General features: G+C 48.7%; 1 protein-coding gene across 1 annotated transcript; it reads right to left on the bottom strand.

Moving 5' to 3' along the window:
* Positions 1–2,701: 2,701 nt before the first annotated feature.
* On the bottom strand, positions 2,702–19,515 carry LOC135391874 (lysosomal alpha-glucosidase-like). The gene is made up of 21 exons (XM_064622388.1): positions 19,396–19,515; positions 16,977–17,100; positions 16,232–16,475; positions 15,364–15,504; positions 15,015–15,157; positions 14,521–14,686; positions 13,553–13,670; positions 12,988–13,214; positions 12,794–12,907; positions 11,763–11,876; positions 10,894–11,013; positions 10,403–10,602; positions 9,763–9,896; positions 8,766–8,920; positions 8,324–8,472; positions 6,770–6,854; positions 6,530–6,711; positions 5,425–5,513; positions 4,175–4,224; positions 3,820–3,957; positions 2,702–2,901 (listed from the first exon to the last, which is right to left on the bottom strand). Exons 1-21 carry the CDS (start codon positions 19,427–19,429, stop codon positions 2,731–2,733), a joined length of 2,898 nt encoding a protein of 965 aa, XP_064478458.1. The 5' UTR covers positions 19,430–19,515; the 3' UTR covers positions 2,702–2,730.

Raw genomic sequence — 19,515 nt, 5'->3', positions numbered from 1 at the left:
GATCATCACAGCTCAACCCAATGTTTTCTTGCATTCTTGCCACGAAATTCAGCACGTGTATAGGTGGTGGTCCTTCTGTACTCCTGTCCCACGCCAATAGCAAAGACCACCCGTAGCTCATCACATAACGCGAAACAGAGAAGCCGCTTACCTCTATGCAACCAACAGACTTACCTAATCTTCAAACAGGCGCACACGACGCATTCAGAAGCTTCAGCAGCATTATCCGATCGCACATCCATAGCCTACTACAAGACCGCCCAGAGATCTCGAGACACACAGGCGCCGGCCGTCCACAATTGTGGCACTAGCTTCCTGGGTGATGATAGTTATCTCGATGCGATATCAGCATCATTGTTCATGACGCCGTCCTCCTGCACACATGTGCAGATATAACCGGTGGCGTCTGACAGTCGGAGACATGACATGACCCAAGCAGCACAATGTACTGAAAGTCGAGTGCAATAGGGGTGGACGGTATGTGTCTTATCAATGTTGCTTTAGTTTCACGAGGGCAGTGGCGTATCTAGGGTGTGGCAGGTGTGGACATGTGCCATGGGCGCCAGGTGAACAGGGGCGCCATTATGTGGTCGGGTGTGAATGTGCCAGGTCGGGCACTCAACTTGGCACATTCATAAATGATCTAAATCACCCGCCATTAGGGAGGTTGTAGTGTGAAACCTAGTGCGGACCACACGAAAACGCATCCCCAAGGACATCATGTTAACCATGTTGCCATGGGCGCAGGTAGCTCTACATACGCCACTGCACGAGGGTATTCAAGGACTTCCACCTACCCGTCCACCCCTATTGCACTTGACTTTCAGTACATCGTGCTGCTTGGGGACACTCAAAAGTGATTGTATCAACGCTCACTAGCGCGTCGTCTTTCGATAACCACTGGCTTATCGAGCGATGACGGAAGCTTGCACAGCGTGCACCCACCCAGGACGCTTATCGTCGCCAAGAGCCGTAGAGCAGCGTATGCACCGAGCTTACGGCAGCGTACAGGTTGAGAGGAAAGTTTACGGTACAGCTTGGGACAAAAGTTTACGGAACACGCGAGCCACGTACTTTTTCTTCGGTGCGACACCCTAGCGGCTGCCGGAATCGGGTGAGTCCACTGTCTCGAAGGGGTGGACTGATGCGCTGTTAGCGACGCAGTGGTGGTTCCAGGTTCCAGTGTCGCTTATGCGTGCCTGGGAAGTACAAGTTACCGCTGTGTGTCGCTAACAGCGCACCCTTCCACCCCTCCGAAACAGTGAACTCACTCGCTTCCGGCAGCCGCTAGGGTGTCGCACCGGAGAAAGAGTACGTCGCTCGCGTGTTCCGTAAACTTTTGTCCCAACCTGTACACGCGAGCGGCGTACTTTTTCTTCGCTGCGACGCCCTAGGTTCGCCCGCGCGAGTTCACTGTTTCGTAGGGGTGGAAGGGTACGCTATTAGCGACACACAGCGGTAGCTTCCACTTCCCAGGCACACCCAAGAAACACCGGATCTACCACTGTGTGTCGCTAACAGCGCACCTTTCCACCCCTCCGAAACACTGAACTCACCCGCTTCCGGCAGCCGCTAGTACGTCGCTCGCGTGTTCCATAAGCTTTTCTCCCATACTTGTACGCATACAGGGTAGGCAATAGTTGTCACCGCTCTGACTGTCCTTCAAGAGTGCTTCGGTGATGTAGAAGCCCTTGAATTGGTTGGGTCGATCACAGCCTCCGATAGTCCAAAATCGCGGTCTTCTTTCAAGCGGCTCCTGTGACAGTATCTCATTCGTTCTCGTTTCTTTCTCGTGTCCGTAGATGGACACCGCCATTCACAGGTCGAAATATAGTTGTCTATTATTACATCCATCCAGTACGTATACCTCACCCTTATTTACTGGGTGCCACCATTTTGGAGAAACTCGATTGATTCGGATTGAAACGGATACCACCGGTGAGAGACCCACTTTTATCAACGCCATCTGCATGGAGAGAGGCATGTTGGGAAGGCTCAGAATTGCAGGAATGGTTGCTGGCAGAAGTGATTGGCCAGGAGAGCGGTACAACCGCTTCTTCGTAGCAGACGACTGTCACTATGAAGTAAGCCTAATGTAAGTATAGATCGAACCAAAAATGAACAAAGCTGTATGTACAAACAAAACGTAATTATAAAATGCAAAATCCTACGTATAAGGGTCGTCCTTCTTGCTATTTTCTTGGTATCACGGAGCGAAAGTTGAAGCCGATTTTGCAGATGCGTACATGAGGATATATACTCACAGTATGAAATTAAAGTAGTCCGTGAAAATTTTTAGTCACGAAATCTCCGCTTCGCCGTTCCAAGCAGACCATCCATCTTTGAGAAAATTTAGTGTCATGGCAGCTCCCATGGAAAACGGTAACCAATGAAATGAGCCGAAATTTGATTGAGAGGTCGGCACTGATCTGATGCCATTTGGGAGAGGGACGAAGTGCAAAAGGACAAGCAAACTTCCTCACGCTTATTAGGATGTACTACAGACAATATACAACCGTTACACTGAATGTGGTTCCTGTATCGCATTTGCAAGGTCACACTGCTTCGTGCTCTGAAACTTCGCTTCTAGCAAAATCAAGCGGCTACGTTTATTCATTGAGCACCTTTCATGCAAAGCGTACTCTCTCCACAAAAGCTCGTTCCTAATCTTTTGGAATAAATTTTGACTACCTCCTTTGCAGACTTGACAGTGTTCCATATTTTGGTGTTTTATTTCAGTTTATTAAGTGCGTCCGTGTTCTTCGAAACGTCGCTTTGTCGATGAGTCGCTTTTTCGTGGGACTGTTGCTGCACACCATGCACATCTTCCATGGAATACCAGTGTAAAGATATGACCGTCGTGGTATTCAGGTGCAGGTTAAGACCTGGCACTTCAACAGTCTGCAAGTCAACGATGTCAGTAAGTAGCAGAATGTGCAGTACCTGGAGTAACTGGTGGAAGTGGAAACCTCGTGGAAGCAATGACATTCAGGGTGGGAAACGTGAGATTCGTGGTGTGAGGGTCGCTAAATAATGGTGGTGTAGGCTACATGGTGAAGGTCGTGCAGGGACGTCACAACCAGAAAGCCCTGAGCCGAGACCACACATCCAAACATACATGGAGACTTCATTGTTTAAAGTGCCCCTACAGACTGCATCTCGTGTCTTCAGAATCCTGCCAAAGTTATGTTACTGAAATGTTCTTGTTTCACTCTACATTCCTGCAAAATGTCTTGACCATATGGGACGCGAAAGCTAGATAATTTTTTATATTAGAGAACTGACGTCTTAGGTCCCGACGGAGCGCCTGGCTGTCATCTGGCAACGTTGTTGCCCTTCGCGTCTTTCATGGTATATCATCGAAATGCTCCGACGTTCGAGAAAACACAAAGGAAGGAGAAGACTTCTCTCCCATTTTCCCCTCTTTCGATTAGTGTTGACGTGACTTCACCACGTGACCCTCCCCGTTACGCCAACGTCGTTGCTAGGAGTCGAGTACCCTCTCCAGAACAAGACATCATTACGTTTTGTGGGGCTTATGATTACATCACCCTTTCCTTGCGTCATCGAAACCTGTGGAGGCTCAGCAGATCTAAATTTGACAGAAATGCACAGCGTTCGTGAACAGGATTGAAATTTCGAGTATAGAAACCTCGAGGCACCTTCTTTTCATGCATTAAATAAAATGAGCGCTGTTTTCCCGAGTCCGGAGTAGCACTTTATGTCATTGGTCTTCGGGGAATTTACACCAACACAATCCTCCGGCGATGACACTGGAATATAAACAGCACCCTCAGACGGCATATTCCAAAAACGTACCGTATTTTGAACACGGAAGTTCATCTGGCGCTTAGCGATGACGATCCTCGAAGGAGGCTCGGGCAACCCTAGGATGATTATTTCATCCAATGCGGAGCAGTCGTAGCCCCAGAAAACAGGGTTGATCACGATTGATTCCTGCGGTATACACGAAAGTTGGCAATGCGATACAACAACCTATAGGGGCGTTCTCAAAGCAACACAATGCTGCGAAGGTACGGCTGCGTGGCGATGGACGAGTAGTCCATGGAGCAGTCCGCGGAATGACACCTGCTACCCCTCACCACGCAGCTGAACTTTCAGTACGTAATGTTGCTTCTTGACCACCTTTCGCGTACTACGTGTTAATGCTTACTTGAATAAACAGGATTTGAATGAGGCTGTAGCGACCACTTTGAACAGAATCTGCAAGGGACCAGTAAGTAGTTGCTCTACAAACGGTTTGAGCGCAGAGAAAAGCAAGCGCAAGACCAGAGTACCACGTATCAGGTACGCTCTAGTGGGATGGGATGTCTGCCTACTAAGGTGGGCAGCTTAGTGCACCATGGGGAGGGAAAAAGAGAAGGGAGGAGGAAGGAGGTGGTGGAAACAGCAACACAACCTAGACAGAGAAAGCCTCCGTATTGCCTCCTCTCCCTCAAAAGTCAGAAGTCGTCTGCTACTGCCATTCACCGTTCCGCGAATTCAAGAACCCGCAAATGATTGCAGCTCACCTGGAACCTGCAGACCTAAATATTTAGACAAAGAGTGCAAGACGCTTTCCAGGAAATCAGTTTTTAGAAACATTGAGACTGTTTTACGTAGACGACGGTAGTTCTTCTCTATGGCCACGACGCCGAAAGCACGTTCGGGATTGGCTACGTCCATTAAAAACACGATCCTGATTGGCTGACTCTTAATTGTTACGTCGACGAGCTCGAAGGCTTTCTGTATCTAGGTGGTGTTGGAACAGTAGAGGTAATAACATCGTTCTTGCTCTGGAAAGGAAGGTAGTCCAGCAGAACTACCCAGCACAGAAGCACATAGAACATGATAGCATATCTCAGTAGCCTTCATAGGGATGCTGACGCCAGGATAAGGCTAAACGGTGGCGCTCCTGGCGTATTATAGCAGTCGTTCCTCTACTGAAGCCAGCGAAAAGCGGAGTGTATAAAGTTTACAGACGGCTGGTTATGTCACGTGATTGGGTCAGTTTAATGACAAGCAGCGCCGTCACATGCCACGTCCGGAAGCGGTTGGAAACAAACGCGCGAGCGGATCTTAAACTGAAGTAGGCACCGCACACTTTGTTTTGACTTGTTTGATAAGCTTGTTTGACTCCGTCGGACGTCGCGTTTTGAACTGAAGCTGGACAAAGCTCACTTCCAGTGCAAACCAGTGCAAATGACAGGTTCGTTTTCAACGAAACTTGAGTCGACCGTACGTGTCGCTTCCTCCTTTCCGGGATACATGCCACAAGTAAATGGACAAACAGATAACGTGACAAACACAACCTGTCCATTCCTGTCCTGTAACCTCCGGAGCCCATTTTTATGTCCAAACGTTGTGAAATTGAACAACCCTCATTTGTCCTATCAGCATGTCAGTAAGTCAGTACCCACGTACCCACAGTCGTCAGGCCGTCACAGAATATTTCGCCTCGAGCTTTCATCTTCCCATCCAGCAGAACAAAGACACCGAGGTATTTCATGCCACTGAAAAATTCAATGCCAATTCATTCACGATACAAAATCATGCACCTCAGTCGTAAGAACAAGGACTCATATAGACTCACTCACGAAATTTTACGTCGCGATCTTTTCGAGGGCCTGCGCATGCGCATTGTTCGACTTCAACAAATCTATTCGATAGCAACACCAAAAAGGAGGCGCCCGTACCAGAAAGAGTCATCAGCCGTTCTACCAGGTCTGGCAAAGTCGCCTTTTTCCCGGTACATCCCTACGTAGTCGCTTTCGTCAGATTCCGAAAGGAACGGTATTATGAATGATGGTTGCCAACATAAGAATCCGCGAGCCAATCGCTATTCTAGTAAGTCAGCTGTCTGCGCAGCTCACCAGTTTTCACCTCTCCTCTGTTGTTCGTGGAGCAACACTATTGCACCCACTCTCCCAAATAAGGGGGTAGCAGCTTAATGTTAGGCACACATGGTTTCTTCTATGAACCCACTCGGAGTACCATGGTGGCCTATGAATACCCACTTATTGCTGCCTTGTGATTGGACAGACACTTCATCACGTGGTTTCTCCACGCTGTAGCCCCTCCAGTGCGCAGAGACAAACTGTCATAGCGCATAGAGGGTACGCAAAATAGCAGGACCCATTGCTATCGTCAGTAAGAGACTCCATAACGCGGACGACTCCCTCAGGCTCGTCCTGGCTTTGGCCATGGTTTGAGTGTTTTGCCTGGCATGCCTGGCATCAACATAGCGACATTTACCCGTCATCGGTATCTTCCTTTGGTAAAAGACCCTTTGTATTGCACAAACAGAAGCCATGAAACAACAACGTTTCGTTGCTTCATTTACATCGCATTGTAGGCTGCGCAATGTGTGAAACTATGAGACGCCCACACGTTAGCAGCAGCGAAATGACGTCTCGGCGCAGCGGCAATGCGCCGAGTCGTAATATGGCGGCCTCCTTTACTTGACGCCAACTCGACTCACCTGCCTACCACTGACATAGTGAACTGGACACAGACATCACTCACTCACTTGCTCAACCTAATGTTTGGATGAGGCGTAATAGGAATCACGTGACCTCCTCGAAGCAGCACGTTGATGGGATGCGACAGTGCTGAGAACACTCTGTAGCCGTCGCTGCCATTTATAACCTTGTGCGTGTAGTAGTCGTACCACAAGCCCGAAGGCACAAAAGCCTGGTACTGGATGGCGCGCTGCAATGTACAACTTGGACTCTGACATGTCCCCTAAAGAAAACCGATGAATACTTACTGAATACAGCACGGGAAGAATCATCACGGCTGATCCCCACATGAACTGCTGGTCATTCTCACGCACCTCGTTCAGCAACGGAAACCTGCGACACAAACACCTTTTCCCTTGACCAGGGGCCCTATACCGATCCGCGACGTTAGGAAGCGAGCGCACGTGGTATGTGACGCAACGTAACGACTAGCGATGAGATTTTGGTATTCCCTGCACTCCATCCACTATAGGAACCTTCTTGTTGCGCCATGCTGTTCTATGCTCTGCTCTGTACTAGCGCCACCTACCGGATTTTAGGGAAACATTACTGGGGATTTTAGGAGGTAGAGTCACCTCAATATACAGGGTGTATTTTTTAACCGATACAGATTTTTCATTAAAAAAAAACTAAGGGCTAGAGAAATGCTGTTTTCACTTCTATCATCTCTGGGCCGGCGGACGTTCTTCGTCATATGTTGCTCGACCGTCAAATGACTAATTACGTAGAAATCGTTAATTAACTTTTTAATTATAAAAGCTACGAAGTTGTCCCAATGGGAACATCTGTTCCTATCGGTGACCTGATATCGTAGTGTTTTCAGAACAAAAATCCCTTCGGTAGATCGTCCACAAAAAATTCCTGAAGATTTTTTTCTTTCTTTTGTTCATTGCGCATCTTCCGTGGCCCCCAATGTGAGAGGGTGAAAGAGCACACTGTCGCTTCTTGCGCCCTGGAAAAAGATTAATAGAAAATGCAACACAAGATAAGGGCAGTTCCGATACCGTCACCTCCCAAGCAGCACAATGTACTGAAAGTCGAGTGCAATAGGGGTGGACGGTATGTGTCTTATCAATGCTTTTTAGTTTCAAGAGTCTGTTCAAGGTCTTCCACCTACCCGTCCCCCCCCTATTGCACTCGACTTTCAGTACATTGTGCTGCATGGGATGATAAATGTGCTTGTTTTGTTTTGTTTCCGCAAGTTAAAGCTCATCTTCGACGCATCAAGCGGCACTGAGCGGGTATCTTCGACGCATGAGGCTCCTTCACCATCTCACATTGGGGGTGTGAAGGAAAGGAAAGTCTCCGAAGATGCGCAATGAACAAAATACAGAAGAAAATGATGTTCCTTCACGAATTGTTTGCGGCTACCGAACAGATTTTTGTTCTGAAACCCGCTACGATATCAGGTGACCGAAAGGAGCAGATGTTCTCATTGGGACAACTTCGTAGCGTTTATAATTAAAACGTAATTAGTCATTTGACGGTCGAGCAACATATGACTAAGAACGTCCGCCGGCCCAGAGATGATAGAAGTGAAAACAGCATGTCTATAGCCCTTAGTTTTTTTCTATGAAAAATCTGTATCACCTAAAAAAAGGCACCCTTGTATATCCAGTATGTATTGAAGACCAGTTCCTGTATACCAGTCAGGTACTGAACGGACACAAAGGAAACAGCGTCGATCGACAGCCGTCTGGAGGCTAAACACAATGCTTATAGGTACAGGGTTGCTTAATATCATTAGGGTGTACAGCGCGACTCTTTAGAGCAAGGACATAGGTCTGCGAAGCTCGACTCACTCCAAAAACATGGGTCTCGCAACAGTCTCTCCGGCAACATGACTCTTGTAAAATAAGTAGTACAAATAGGGCAGGAGAGTTCGACGAATCCGTGCAGAAGCACTGGCGTCCTTGGCCACGTCGACGGAAAACACGGAGTGATCATGTTTCTGCAGTCGAAAGAGGAGAGCATCGTCAGAGGAAGGGACGGTCATCGACTGATTGGTTTTCGCGGACAGAGGTATGCGAAATTACTTTCCACAATACTTATATTGCAAGCAAACACTTTCAATCTGCAGCGTTAGCGAGCGTCTCAGATATGAAGAAAACTTAGATTACAACGGCGTTGCATTGTAGGTGATTATGGCTGGAAATTTGCCTCTAGTCTGCCGTAAGGACTTTACGCAGTATGCGCCTATGCTTGTACGTGAGCTATGGTGCTCATGAGATGACGTGTACTTACCAGACCTGACACGCTTCTTGCGTGAAACAAGGGGTAAAAGGCGGCGAGGGAATACCACCTGGAGCACAGTTCGTCAAGGGGCACATTTTCTTGGAATCTTCCGCAGGCATCAGCTCCGGATAAAGGGACACCAAGCAGGCTCATGGTGAGCATCACTGGAAAGCAGTTCATGATGGTCAGGGCTTCACGGGCAGGCCTGGAAAAGCCTGGCACGCGTGCATCCTCGCCTACAGCCCCTCCAGAGGAAATTGTATGTCGGCTACGCTTCGTCCCATGGAAGGCAACAATGAGAAGCAGAGCCATAGCGGCGGGAGAGGGGGGGAGGGCAGAGGGGCAGTCTGCCTGATCCTACCCGAACGTCACGTAGTCTTTAGTATCTCCTCCAATCACAATCTCGTTTGTGGTGGCCGTAGACATAGAAAAAGACCGCTACACGCGCTACCGTAGCGATTTGTGAAAGCTAACATCCCCTGTAACCTCATAATACACAGAAGTGAGCGGAGGAGCTCAAACGTCGCCATGCCAGGACTTGGCCAACTCTTCAGGGGGCTTAATCGCTTCATCGTCGTTACGGTCGTTACAAGCTAACGAATGGCGGGAAATTCAAAAAGGTGGGCACGTGACACATTGCGCGTGACGTGTACCACGGCCGTCACGTATCACGCGAAGAGCGGCGTGCACGTGTTTCATCACGTGCCCACCTTTTTAAATTTCCCGCCCGCCTCTGAATTTCCCGCCACTCGTTAGCTTTTAACGACCGTAACGACGATGAAGCGATTAAGCCCCCTGGCCTTATTGGGCCATCGTGAGCAGCGCGCGGGGAAGACAACGTTAAAGTGGGTGGCGTCAGAGGGTCACGTCGAGCCTGGCGTATTCCCCGTGGGCATTATCACGTACCACGCGACCTTCCGATGACGACCCAATATGGCCGAAGCAGCCGTCCAAGTGTTGACCCCCACTACACACGAGGAAGTGGTTGCATCGCTTCATATCTTACTTGGAATCGTCAGCCTCAGATTTTTCCACGTCGGCTCCAAGTCTGCAAAGTTGTGCCCCGCGAACTTGCCGATACCCGAATATGTGGATTTAGACACAACCAACGGCCTCCGTCTTTGCGATGCGGCCAGGAACCTGAAGAGGGACCACACATTAGATGTGCCACGTGCAAAGGTTATGCACCCGGACCATGAAACCGGGCATGAATTGGTGGTGGCGGTGGGGGATGGAAGGGGGGCGTCGGTTGGGATCTGGGGTCCCCCTGAATTCGTGACGTTGCGCCGCCCCTGCCCGCTTCAGCACAGATTCCCTTTGGATGCATTACCTTTACTAGGCGTACGTGTTACTGTTAAAATGTGGAATTTGTTTGCAATTTGCACTGAGCATGCATTTATTGAATATCGCGTATATCTCCATGCGAGTTTCCGGAATGCATTGAAGAAAGACTGAGCAGTACTACATTACCTAAGAGTACAACCATGTTCTCAGTCAACCGATAAACAGTCATGATCAGCTAAACTTCATAAAAAGCATAAAAAACCTGACTAAAAAACTGAAAAGCATAAAACGTCAGCTGAGAGCAGAACATGGTACCCAATGAGGACCCAACGAATCGAGCCCTTGCAAAGATTACGTCTTACTCGTGAAGCGTAGCTGCCTGATGGTACGCAAAAGCGTTGTGTGGCCGGTATTGTGGCCCCAGGACATGCATCGGCGGCTCGCAGGCTCTCGGTCCTTCATTGAGGTACTTCTCATTCCACAGGAGGAAGTTGACTGTATCGACGGCGCTTGCTTTGCAAGATGGATGCTCAATTGTCGGCATTACTACTTCGTTGTCATCCTAGGGGACATCCAAAACGAAAAAGTTACGACAAAAACGCGTCAACAGTGTAGCTTCGCTGGATTTCATTCGGGTCCTCTTTTAGAGACAATTACGGCTTCCGAAATCCTGGATCGCTGTTACTACGCAGTACAGAGCTCAACTTTCTGAACACACACACAAGAACCTGTTGTCCTAAGTGTAGCGCACACTGCAGAGAGCCTCATCCTCGTTCAGGTCACTACTTTGCGGTGGCAATGAGTTAGCATTAGCTGCGTTCTGGCCACGACTGCAACAAAGAACTCGTCTTACCAACCAAACTCCGCTGATACTACTTGTCGCCGACGCGCGATGCTCGAAAACCCTTCCAAGGAAACTCCTTATACCTCTGCTTCTGTAATCTAGCAGGAACCTGGTCGTGTTGTCGGGCATCTGTAAAACAGCAGAACGGGGTATCATTTCGAATGTCTCAGTCGCACCGGGTTAAAACACGAAAATATCTTCGAGCCACGACGAAGTAGAGAGGAAGGCTACGTGTGGTGATGACCAGATGTCGAGCAGCGCTGCAGTCAACAATACACAACGAATTGCATTTTGGTGTCTGCTTTAGTCGCCTATTATTACCTTGGCTATTCGGCAAAGCTGGAGAAGTGTTCTATGGGACATGTGTGCTACGCGGCCAGTACTTGGCACAGCTTCCGACAGAAAGTAACAGTGCTGGCGTCTACAGGGGCAGCAGAGGAGAGGGGACAACGGAAGAGAGCAAAATCTTGAAAAAGATACAAGGTGGGGCTGCCAATTTTACACTTGTCTCTCCGAGGGCGAATAGTAGATGTCAGCCTTCGAAGAAACATAAAACGGGCAATATGCTTCGACTTCAAAGAGTGCACCGCCTTACATCAGACCAAGACCACACAACGGGACCCGTTTGCATAAAAGCTGAGCTCGAATCTTAGTCTCAATCCCAACAGCTTCGGCAGCGCTTCCCGTACGAGCAGCAAGCACGTGCTCAATGCACCGACAAGGCAATTGAGGTTCAGTCTGAGACTCGTAATCAATCGTATGCAAAGGGGCCCATCATGCAACAACAGCAGACACAGTTGCATAACACACGGTTGCATCCCAGGATGCCCCAATCCTGAAAACGGCTTTTCGTAACAGTAACCAACGTGGTGACTCACAAGAATTTCAACGGGCGTTCCACTATGATTCAGCATTATCGCATTGTAGAAGCGGGCATGCTGGATAAAAACTCCACCAGTTTTGCAAGAGCTGTTTGTGTGCACAGTTGGTCCCTGCATTCACGAAAAGAATACGGCGTTAGACTTCACATGATCTTAGCCAAGATAGGTAAGAGCACAACAGCTACCGACTACGTGTGACGCAATCAACAGGCTGCTCAACGTTTCGCATACTTAGTTCTATCGGACTGTACGTGAACACGTGAGCTGTAGTCACAGGTCTGTGCCAAAGCTTTGAGATCCTGAAGTAGTTAGATGATGAACTCGCTAAAGTAGGCTTTGTGTTCATTACCTGGCCCTAACGTTAAGTCGCAAGAACTAGGCTGGCACACCTTAAGCGTAGACATACAAAGTATTACGAGAGTGACGTGGAAGCTCTCTTCCACAAGGCAGAGCCTTTTTCTGCAAGGCAATAGTAATACGCAATTATTCCGCCATTGCTACGCAGCAGTGCTCCTACTCCATAAACAAACGTCTAGGGGAGTCCTGAGGGCCACATTCCGCCTAAGAGACGTGGCGGGCACAGACACCTAACGCACTTTGTTTGACACAAGATGGGCGGCAGCCCGTGTATTCCCTTTCTATATTGTATGCACGTACGCTTCGAGCGTGCGAAGGCCCTTTCCGGTTATCTTGTCACTAATGAAGGTTGGCGCTACAAACGAACCGAGCAGAGCAAAAGGACGCGGCTTGAGCGAAATAACCTTGCACCCCTGCCAAACACTGACGTCCCGCAGTGGACATACGTCCACACTTCCTTTCGTGTTATGCCTACTCTTGCACACGTATACTCTTAGTAGACGTGGGCACTGCCACTGAGAAGGAAGTTACTGCTGCCATCTGGCAATGCTGCATGCGAGAAGGCGGTCGCGCCACATAACGGTCATTTGAGGTCATTTCCTTTGAGGCCTTGACGATGACCGTCTACCAGGGGACTGGTTAAATGCTGAAGTCGTCGTGAATGTCCTCACCATGCGAACGACGTAATGTCGACTTGGTACGTCGCGTAACCTCTCTTCAACCGCTTTTAAGAAGACGAAATCGCAGCCTTTTTCCAATGCATGCTTGTCGGACCACACTCCATCCTACAAATAAAAAAAAAAAAACTAGACCTCAGGTCCTGAAACACATCCGTACCTGAAAACAGGCGTGTGATTACGCTCACAATGTTCATGTTCGCCCACATCTGTTCGTTAAGTAGTTCGGCGACCAAAATATCGCTGACGGTCTGTTGAAATCCGAGGGCCCAGAAAGGAGGCATGGCAGGTCGGCCTACGATATCCTGGTACTGGCTGACCACGTGACTTGGCGAAGGACCCAGGAATACGAAGAGATCCAGCGGACCTCCAATAGTACGCACGGTCACTCCGGGTGCCCTTGTGGACTGTACCTCTGGTAGATCAAGAATGCGTCATGAACATGCCAGAGTTCGCGAAGGAGCGCAAGAAAGACAACACAGATGCAGAAACAGAGCCACTTCACAGCATGCTCGCGTTATCATTGTGTTGGCCTATCATATCACGTCTGAGTCCATCACACAACTTCACAGTCGGAGCGCAGCAAAAGCTGGATCAGACGCAGAGTGGCTGGCGTAGTTTATGAAGCCAAGTCCCTAGGAATCCTTAATTCTAGCAACTGACTGGCGTCCATTATGAACTTTTGGCTGCTCTTTTCTCTATGACGTCGCAGAACAGTGAGATGTAGCGTCTCTGGTGTCACATGGTACTCACGTAAGACTGAGCGGGTTCGAAAAAAAATGCCATAGGCAAGCCCTTCCGGTTCTATACCCATATAAAATGGGTGACTCCCGTAGACAGCCTTCGAGTTGTTTTCCTGGACATGTTCTGCCTACGGGAGAAGAACAGCAATGGTTTTATTTGATTTCTCGTTTTTCAACAGCAACTCTGCAGCACGTCAGCAACCAACACACTCCTCCAACATACATGGATATATACAGGGTGTTACCCTATAAAAGTCTACCCGTGCCACCTTGCTGTACTCGCCAATTACCCAATGCAGGTGGCACATTGTGCGGTCTTCATATAGAGCTCATAAGGACATTTAATCTTGGTAAATTTCGAAGTGATTGAGCGCCGCAGCACGAAGTTATAACTCAAAACGTGCGATTCCCGTAGTCAAAACAATCAAGATGGCGGCGTTGAGAAGAACAGTTGACATGCTGCTCCCCTGACGGTGACGCGTCGCATATCCTGCCAGCCGGATGGAACTGCAGTCTTCATTTCGCTTTCGCGTTACTGTCGTATTTTGCTCAGAAGTAAGCAACGTGAGGAACGAAAATGCCGACGTACTCAGTAGACGACACCCGAAAGGGATGTCGTCTGCTTACTGAAAGGCAGTGAAATAACATAACGCGGGGACGTCTCTGCCTGGATGGACGGATGGATGGAATGCCAGAGCGACACGTCGCCGTCTGGGGAACTGTGCCACAACTGCGATTCACAACACCGCCATCTTGGCTGTTTTGACTATATGGGAACCTCACGTTTTGCGCTATAACTTTGCGTTACGGTGCTCAATCACTTCGATATTTACCATGATGGAATGTCCTTATGAGTTTTATACGTAGGCAACACATCGTACCACCTGCATTGAGTAATTGGCGAGCACGGCATGCCGGCGCGGGTAGACTTTCATAGGGTAACACCCTGTATAACCAACAACCATCGAACATAAATACCTCCGCGTCCCGAGGATGCATATTGATAAGAGAGTATTGCTTGAATCCGCTTCGTGCAAGACGCGCTCTCATATCACCTAGTCCATAGAAATGCGAAGTTGGCACACGTGCTGGTAGCTGCAGGAACGTTGAGGTGTACACCAAAGTGGACAAGTCTGTCTCGAAGCTGTGATAAGGTAAAGAAAACATTTAGTTGCAACAGGATATTGGCAAGTGAACAAGCCGCACTTCATGGAAGAAATTATGACGTGATTCATAATTCTTAAGAGTATGTGTGTTTACAGTGTTTCTGGGAGAGCATGGCTGGAGCAACCTGGTCATCGAATCTTCGTAACATGCAAGAATTACATGCGAGCTTCTCGTCACAATGAGGACCTCGATCCCATACATTACCATAATAATAACAATAATAATAATGTTCATCCCGATCATTATCATAATTAGGTTCACATACTAGCTCACGTAATATGTGACCGACAATAGTTGGTACGCACATAACCACTTTGTTGGACTTCCGGTAGACGACCAAATCGCCTATGTCCGTCACGTGAACATCGAAAATATCAGATCCTGAAACCTTCGCGAAATGCACCTCGGGAACGTTGCTTTCAAACGTCCTCTTGTCAACGTCCCCAATCTGCAAGGCAAATGTAACACGACACCTGAAGTTATCAGCCCGGATCTGCACTCTGATCAACGCTCACTGGACTATACTGTTATCACCACCCATCCAAACGGTCAGCTTCAGAGCTCATCATGTGTTCACTCACTCAACATCACACCATCACAGGCCATGACGTCAGACACTGTCATACCACACAAAGACTTCGTCATGAGGCTTACGGAGATACGGGCTGTGGCGGACGAGTGGAAATTCACATCGACAATGACCTGCGGCGCGTCGCCAGAAAACCCAGAACTCCGCGTCCTCCGTAGCACCACACGCACCGCGCTCTTCTCCGTACCGTACGCTATATTATCCACCTGCAAGTCACGTTAGATGAACATAAACGTCACGGTTAAAGGACGAATGCATTGAAAACACAGAACATACCACCTATGATAAGGCGGATTTAAGGCCAGTTCCCACATATAGCGGTTTGCTACTAGCGCTAGGAGATAGCGCTATATTTTCCTCTTCGCAGCGCTGCGAACCGCTATCAAACAGCGCTTGTCGAAGTAGAGCCCCGATCAACTTTTCTAGCGCTATTCTGAGCGCTGAGTCTCCGATAACCAATCGGGAGCTTCTTCCAGTGGTGACATCGCGGATGTCGGGGTCTGTTTTGCTTTCGGCCACTCCAAGCAGCAAGGTGGGAAGGCGACGACGAGAACGTGAAAATGCCCACGTGGTCCATCTGCCAATGTATGGCAATCGCAGCATCAAAAGTGTCACCCGCCATAGAGCTGAGGATATCAGACGCGGACACTGAACGATCTCGGCAGCACCGGTGCATCACGTCGCAACGAGACTTCCCGTAACCCGAGCATGATAGCGCTATGTGATCGGTTGTGTGTGAGAATGGCAAGGGGGAAAACATCGCTAGGTTTCTAGCGCTATACAGCGAAGCGCTGTATGTGGGAACAGGCCTTCACGGGGCGGGACAAGCAGTGACAATGAGCGGTGCCGTCTGCAGTGTCCACGCCTTGTTTAATAATGCCGCTTTACTACCAACAAGCCTTCTGGCGTTAGTAAGGTAACATTGGTGATTACCCTGTAGCCATCGTAAATTAAGGGGTAGTAACAGGAAGGTCCTCCAGAAGTCGAATTATGGTCAACGTAACAGCAGCCACGCATTATGCAGGAATCATTGGTGACGCCAGGATCAGGATGGCATTCTTGCCTATGATTCTCAGCTACGGCGCTGCAACGCTTTAGCTCCATGACAGCCATTCCGAAGGGGTCCCTCATTCCCACTTCCGGTGTCTTCGGGAGCTTCAAGACCTTGCGTGGAGTCCTGATAATATTGTGTATCACTATTAATCTCTGCATGTGAACTGACTGTGCATTATGTGTGCAGTTGAATTGTGTGATACCCTCCATACGGCTTCCTGTGTCCTACATGACATGGTACAGAACCTGTAAGACCCTCCGTATGTGTTCATGTGTATCCCATCCCATGTGACACCATACAAGACCCATATGTAGCGCACACAGACCCATTGAAAGTCATATGAATCACGCACAGTTTCTTACGGGTACCGTGCGAGTCCCTGAGGGTTCTTTTCAACAGTGCACACGCACATTAGCTTCCTCCCAGTCAATAGCTGTTCAGCTCGTACAATGCTTGTGTACAATGATGTACAATGTGTACAATGCTGCTGTACAATGATTGTGCAAGATTTTGCAAACCGTGACCATGTACTACGTAAAGAGAATATGCCCCATCCTGACTCCAGGAATGTCAGACCGCCAGATAAAAGGAAACGTAGTTCTTCAGGGTTCATCAAAGACTTACGATTGCAACGTGTTGAATAAGATGACGTGTACCAAGACGTCAAGGATCAGAAGCAAGACACACAGCAGGCACGCCAGCAGCTTAATGGAACAGTGCTTTCGCAAGATGCGTTCCCAGATTGCCTCTGTGAATAAACAAAGTGTTCCATGAAAATGCCCGTTGACGTGGATGGAAGGCCTGAACAGTTCCACGTGACGTAAGAGTGCACGCAACAGTAAATGAAAAGCTTAGTTATGTGATGAGGTGGCATCACTGTCTTCTGTCCAAGTCATCAGAAATTACCACAACGACCAAGCGCTGATATGTGAAGAATACTTCCTGACGTACACCAACACCGTTTACCGTTAGGTAGGGTTCCCGGTTTTCGGTGCTTAATTTTTCAAAGATTCGGCGGAAGAAATCGGTGGCTATTTTTCGCACCAGGAATCAGTGTGTTGCGGTGGTAATATTTTGAAACGTGAGAGAGAGAGAGAGAGAGTTTATGGGTTTAATGGCACAAAGGCAGCAAAGGCGGCGGGCGTAAGACACCCGGTGGAAACCGGCGGGGAACGTGACAGGAGTTTACCATGCATACCGTGAATCAACACTTGACGTCGTTGTGGTTTTTATTTTATTTATTTATTGATTTATTTCATTACAACGCCAACTCTTAAAATCAGGGGTTGATAAGTTTCTAAGGTAGATGATAGCGATGCAGGTGACAACACACGCTGCTCTTTTCACTGTAAGGAATTAGCATCGGAACTTTCTTGTGGAAGGCAAATCTCTCAATCGGAGCGTGTCCTAGTTTTCAGTGTTTGTGGAATAGGCGAATAGTCCCCACTGGTACACTCCCTGGTCTCTAGGCTAGCTGGGACAGTTCCTGACCGAACAGATCTGTTCTCATTATGCACATCTATTTGTACCTGACCCGGATCTAGACTATCGGCAACATTAAGACCCGGTGAGAAGCTAACGACGAAATATACCTGTTCTTTCAAGGACGACCTCATGTCCACTGTCCGATGCCAACGAGCTCAGAGCGAAGGGATAGGAAATGAAATCAAGAAATTTGAAGTCGACATTTCGACGACAATTGGTGAATAATCATTCGCACCGAACTTACTGGCGAACGTTTATCGGTGCTTTTCGGTACCGAATTCCATAGGAACACAACCAATAAGGTAGTAGTAGTACTAATTACGTCCTATCCCTTTTCAATAAGGTTCAAAAGCAAGAGCTTAGAGGGCACCGCGATGACGAAAAGCGTGCTCCCGTGACCTCGCACGCCCGGCGAAGGAACGCCCGCGAGACGACCACCCGAAACACATGGCACGCGTACAGAGAGTACGCGAGCGAGAAGAAACGAGCAACGCGGACGAATGTTGCCATATTCGTCGACGACAGGGTATTGTTGCAATGTGAAGATGCTGTTGTTTCGTACGATTTCTGCGTTCATTCGTTCAACATATGCCTGATATCTAGAAGTTTAGTGCAGTTGATAATGTCCCAAAAATGCGTACGAGCTACCACTTTGCGAGCACTTTGTCTGTCGCTCAGCGGGCGCCGCTCCGTACTCACCTCCGCTAACGCGTCCGAACCCCGATCATATGTCATCGACAGAGTCCGGCGTACACCCTCAACGCGCCTGGGAAAACGGGTTTTTCCGAGGTCGCACGCACGCTGAGCGCCCGCGTCGTGAAATGGTCGGGAAAACGCGCCACGCTTTTTGGCCTTTACAGCGAAGATACTCTGGCGAAGACAAATTGGGTTGACTGAGGACACTTACGATGCTGGCCCCCGCAACATACGCAGAAACGATTCATTGTTCGTACAGCAGGCACTTGCGTTCGCTCGTTCGCTGTCGACAGACCATCGTCAAAATGTCCACCACAAAGTTCGGCTGTACCTCCGATCCCATCACGTTCTGATCAGAACGTACCTTGTCGATAACGTCAGTCGCACAAGCGTAGAGAGGCGGGGAAGTTGCTATAAGTTCATGGTAAATATAGGCAGTTTTAGCTCACCGTTGGTAAGGTTATCTTGCCTCTATCGGAGCCAATCGCAGTCGTGTTTGACTCAGAATCTTATACACTGATTGGTTGCTGTTCGACGCGAGCCACGTTTTCCTAAAACTCCCTATTAGCAGCAGCAAAGACAAAACTATTTCCTGTTGTTTCAAATTTGCGGTGCTACCTGTTTTTAGTAAAGTCTTCTATATAGTTGAGTAGCAGTTTGTCCGGTGTGTCGCTCGTGCTCCTTGTTCTGTGCCTTTGCTGCTGCTATTATTTACCTCGATAACGTCAATCCTTGCCTCTTATGACTATAGTTCGAGCTGAGGGTCGGAAGCAGGACGTCACACAACTACTCTTCCACATGCACATATCCACTTCCTGTGACACCTGATATGAGGACATCCAAGAAAGGTGACATATCTTACCGGGTCTCCTCAAATGGATAGTTGTGGGACGCATGTCTTAGCAGAAGCTCGTCAGAACGCAGCAGATTGCTATTCTCTTCTTCTTCCACCGCTAAACACACTGGCCACAAGCCACACGAC

This window comes from Ornithodoros turicata, chromosome 4, assembly GCF_037126465.1.
Source record: "Ornithodoros turicata isolate Travis chromosome 4, ASM3712646v1, whole genome shotgun sequence".
NCBI lineage: Eukaryota > Metazoa > Arthropoda > Arachnida > Ixodida > Argasidae > Ornithodoros > Ornithodoros turicata.
Note: the sequence above shows the minus strand (reverse complement) of the source record. Positions and strands in the feature narration are given on the sequence as shown.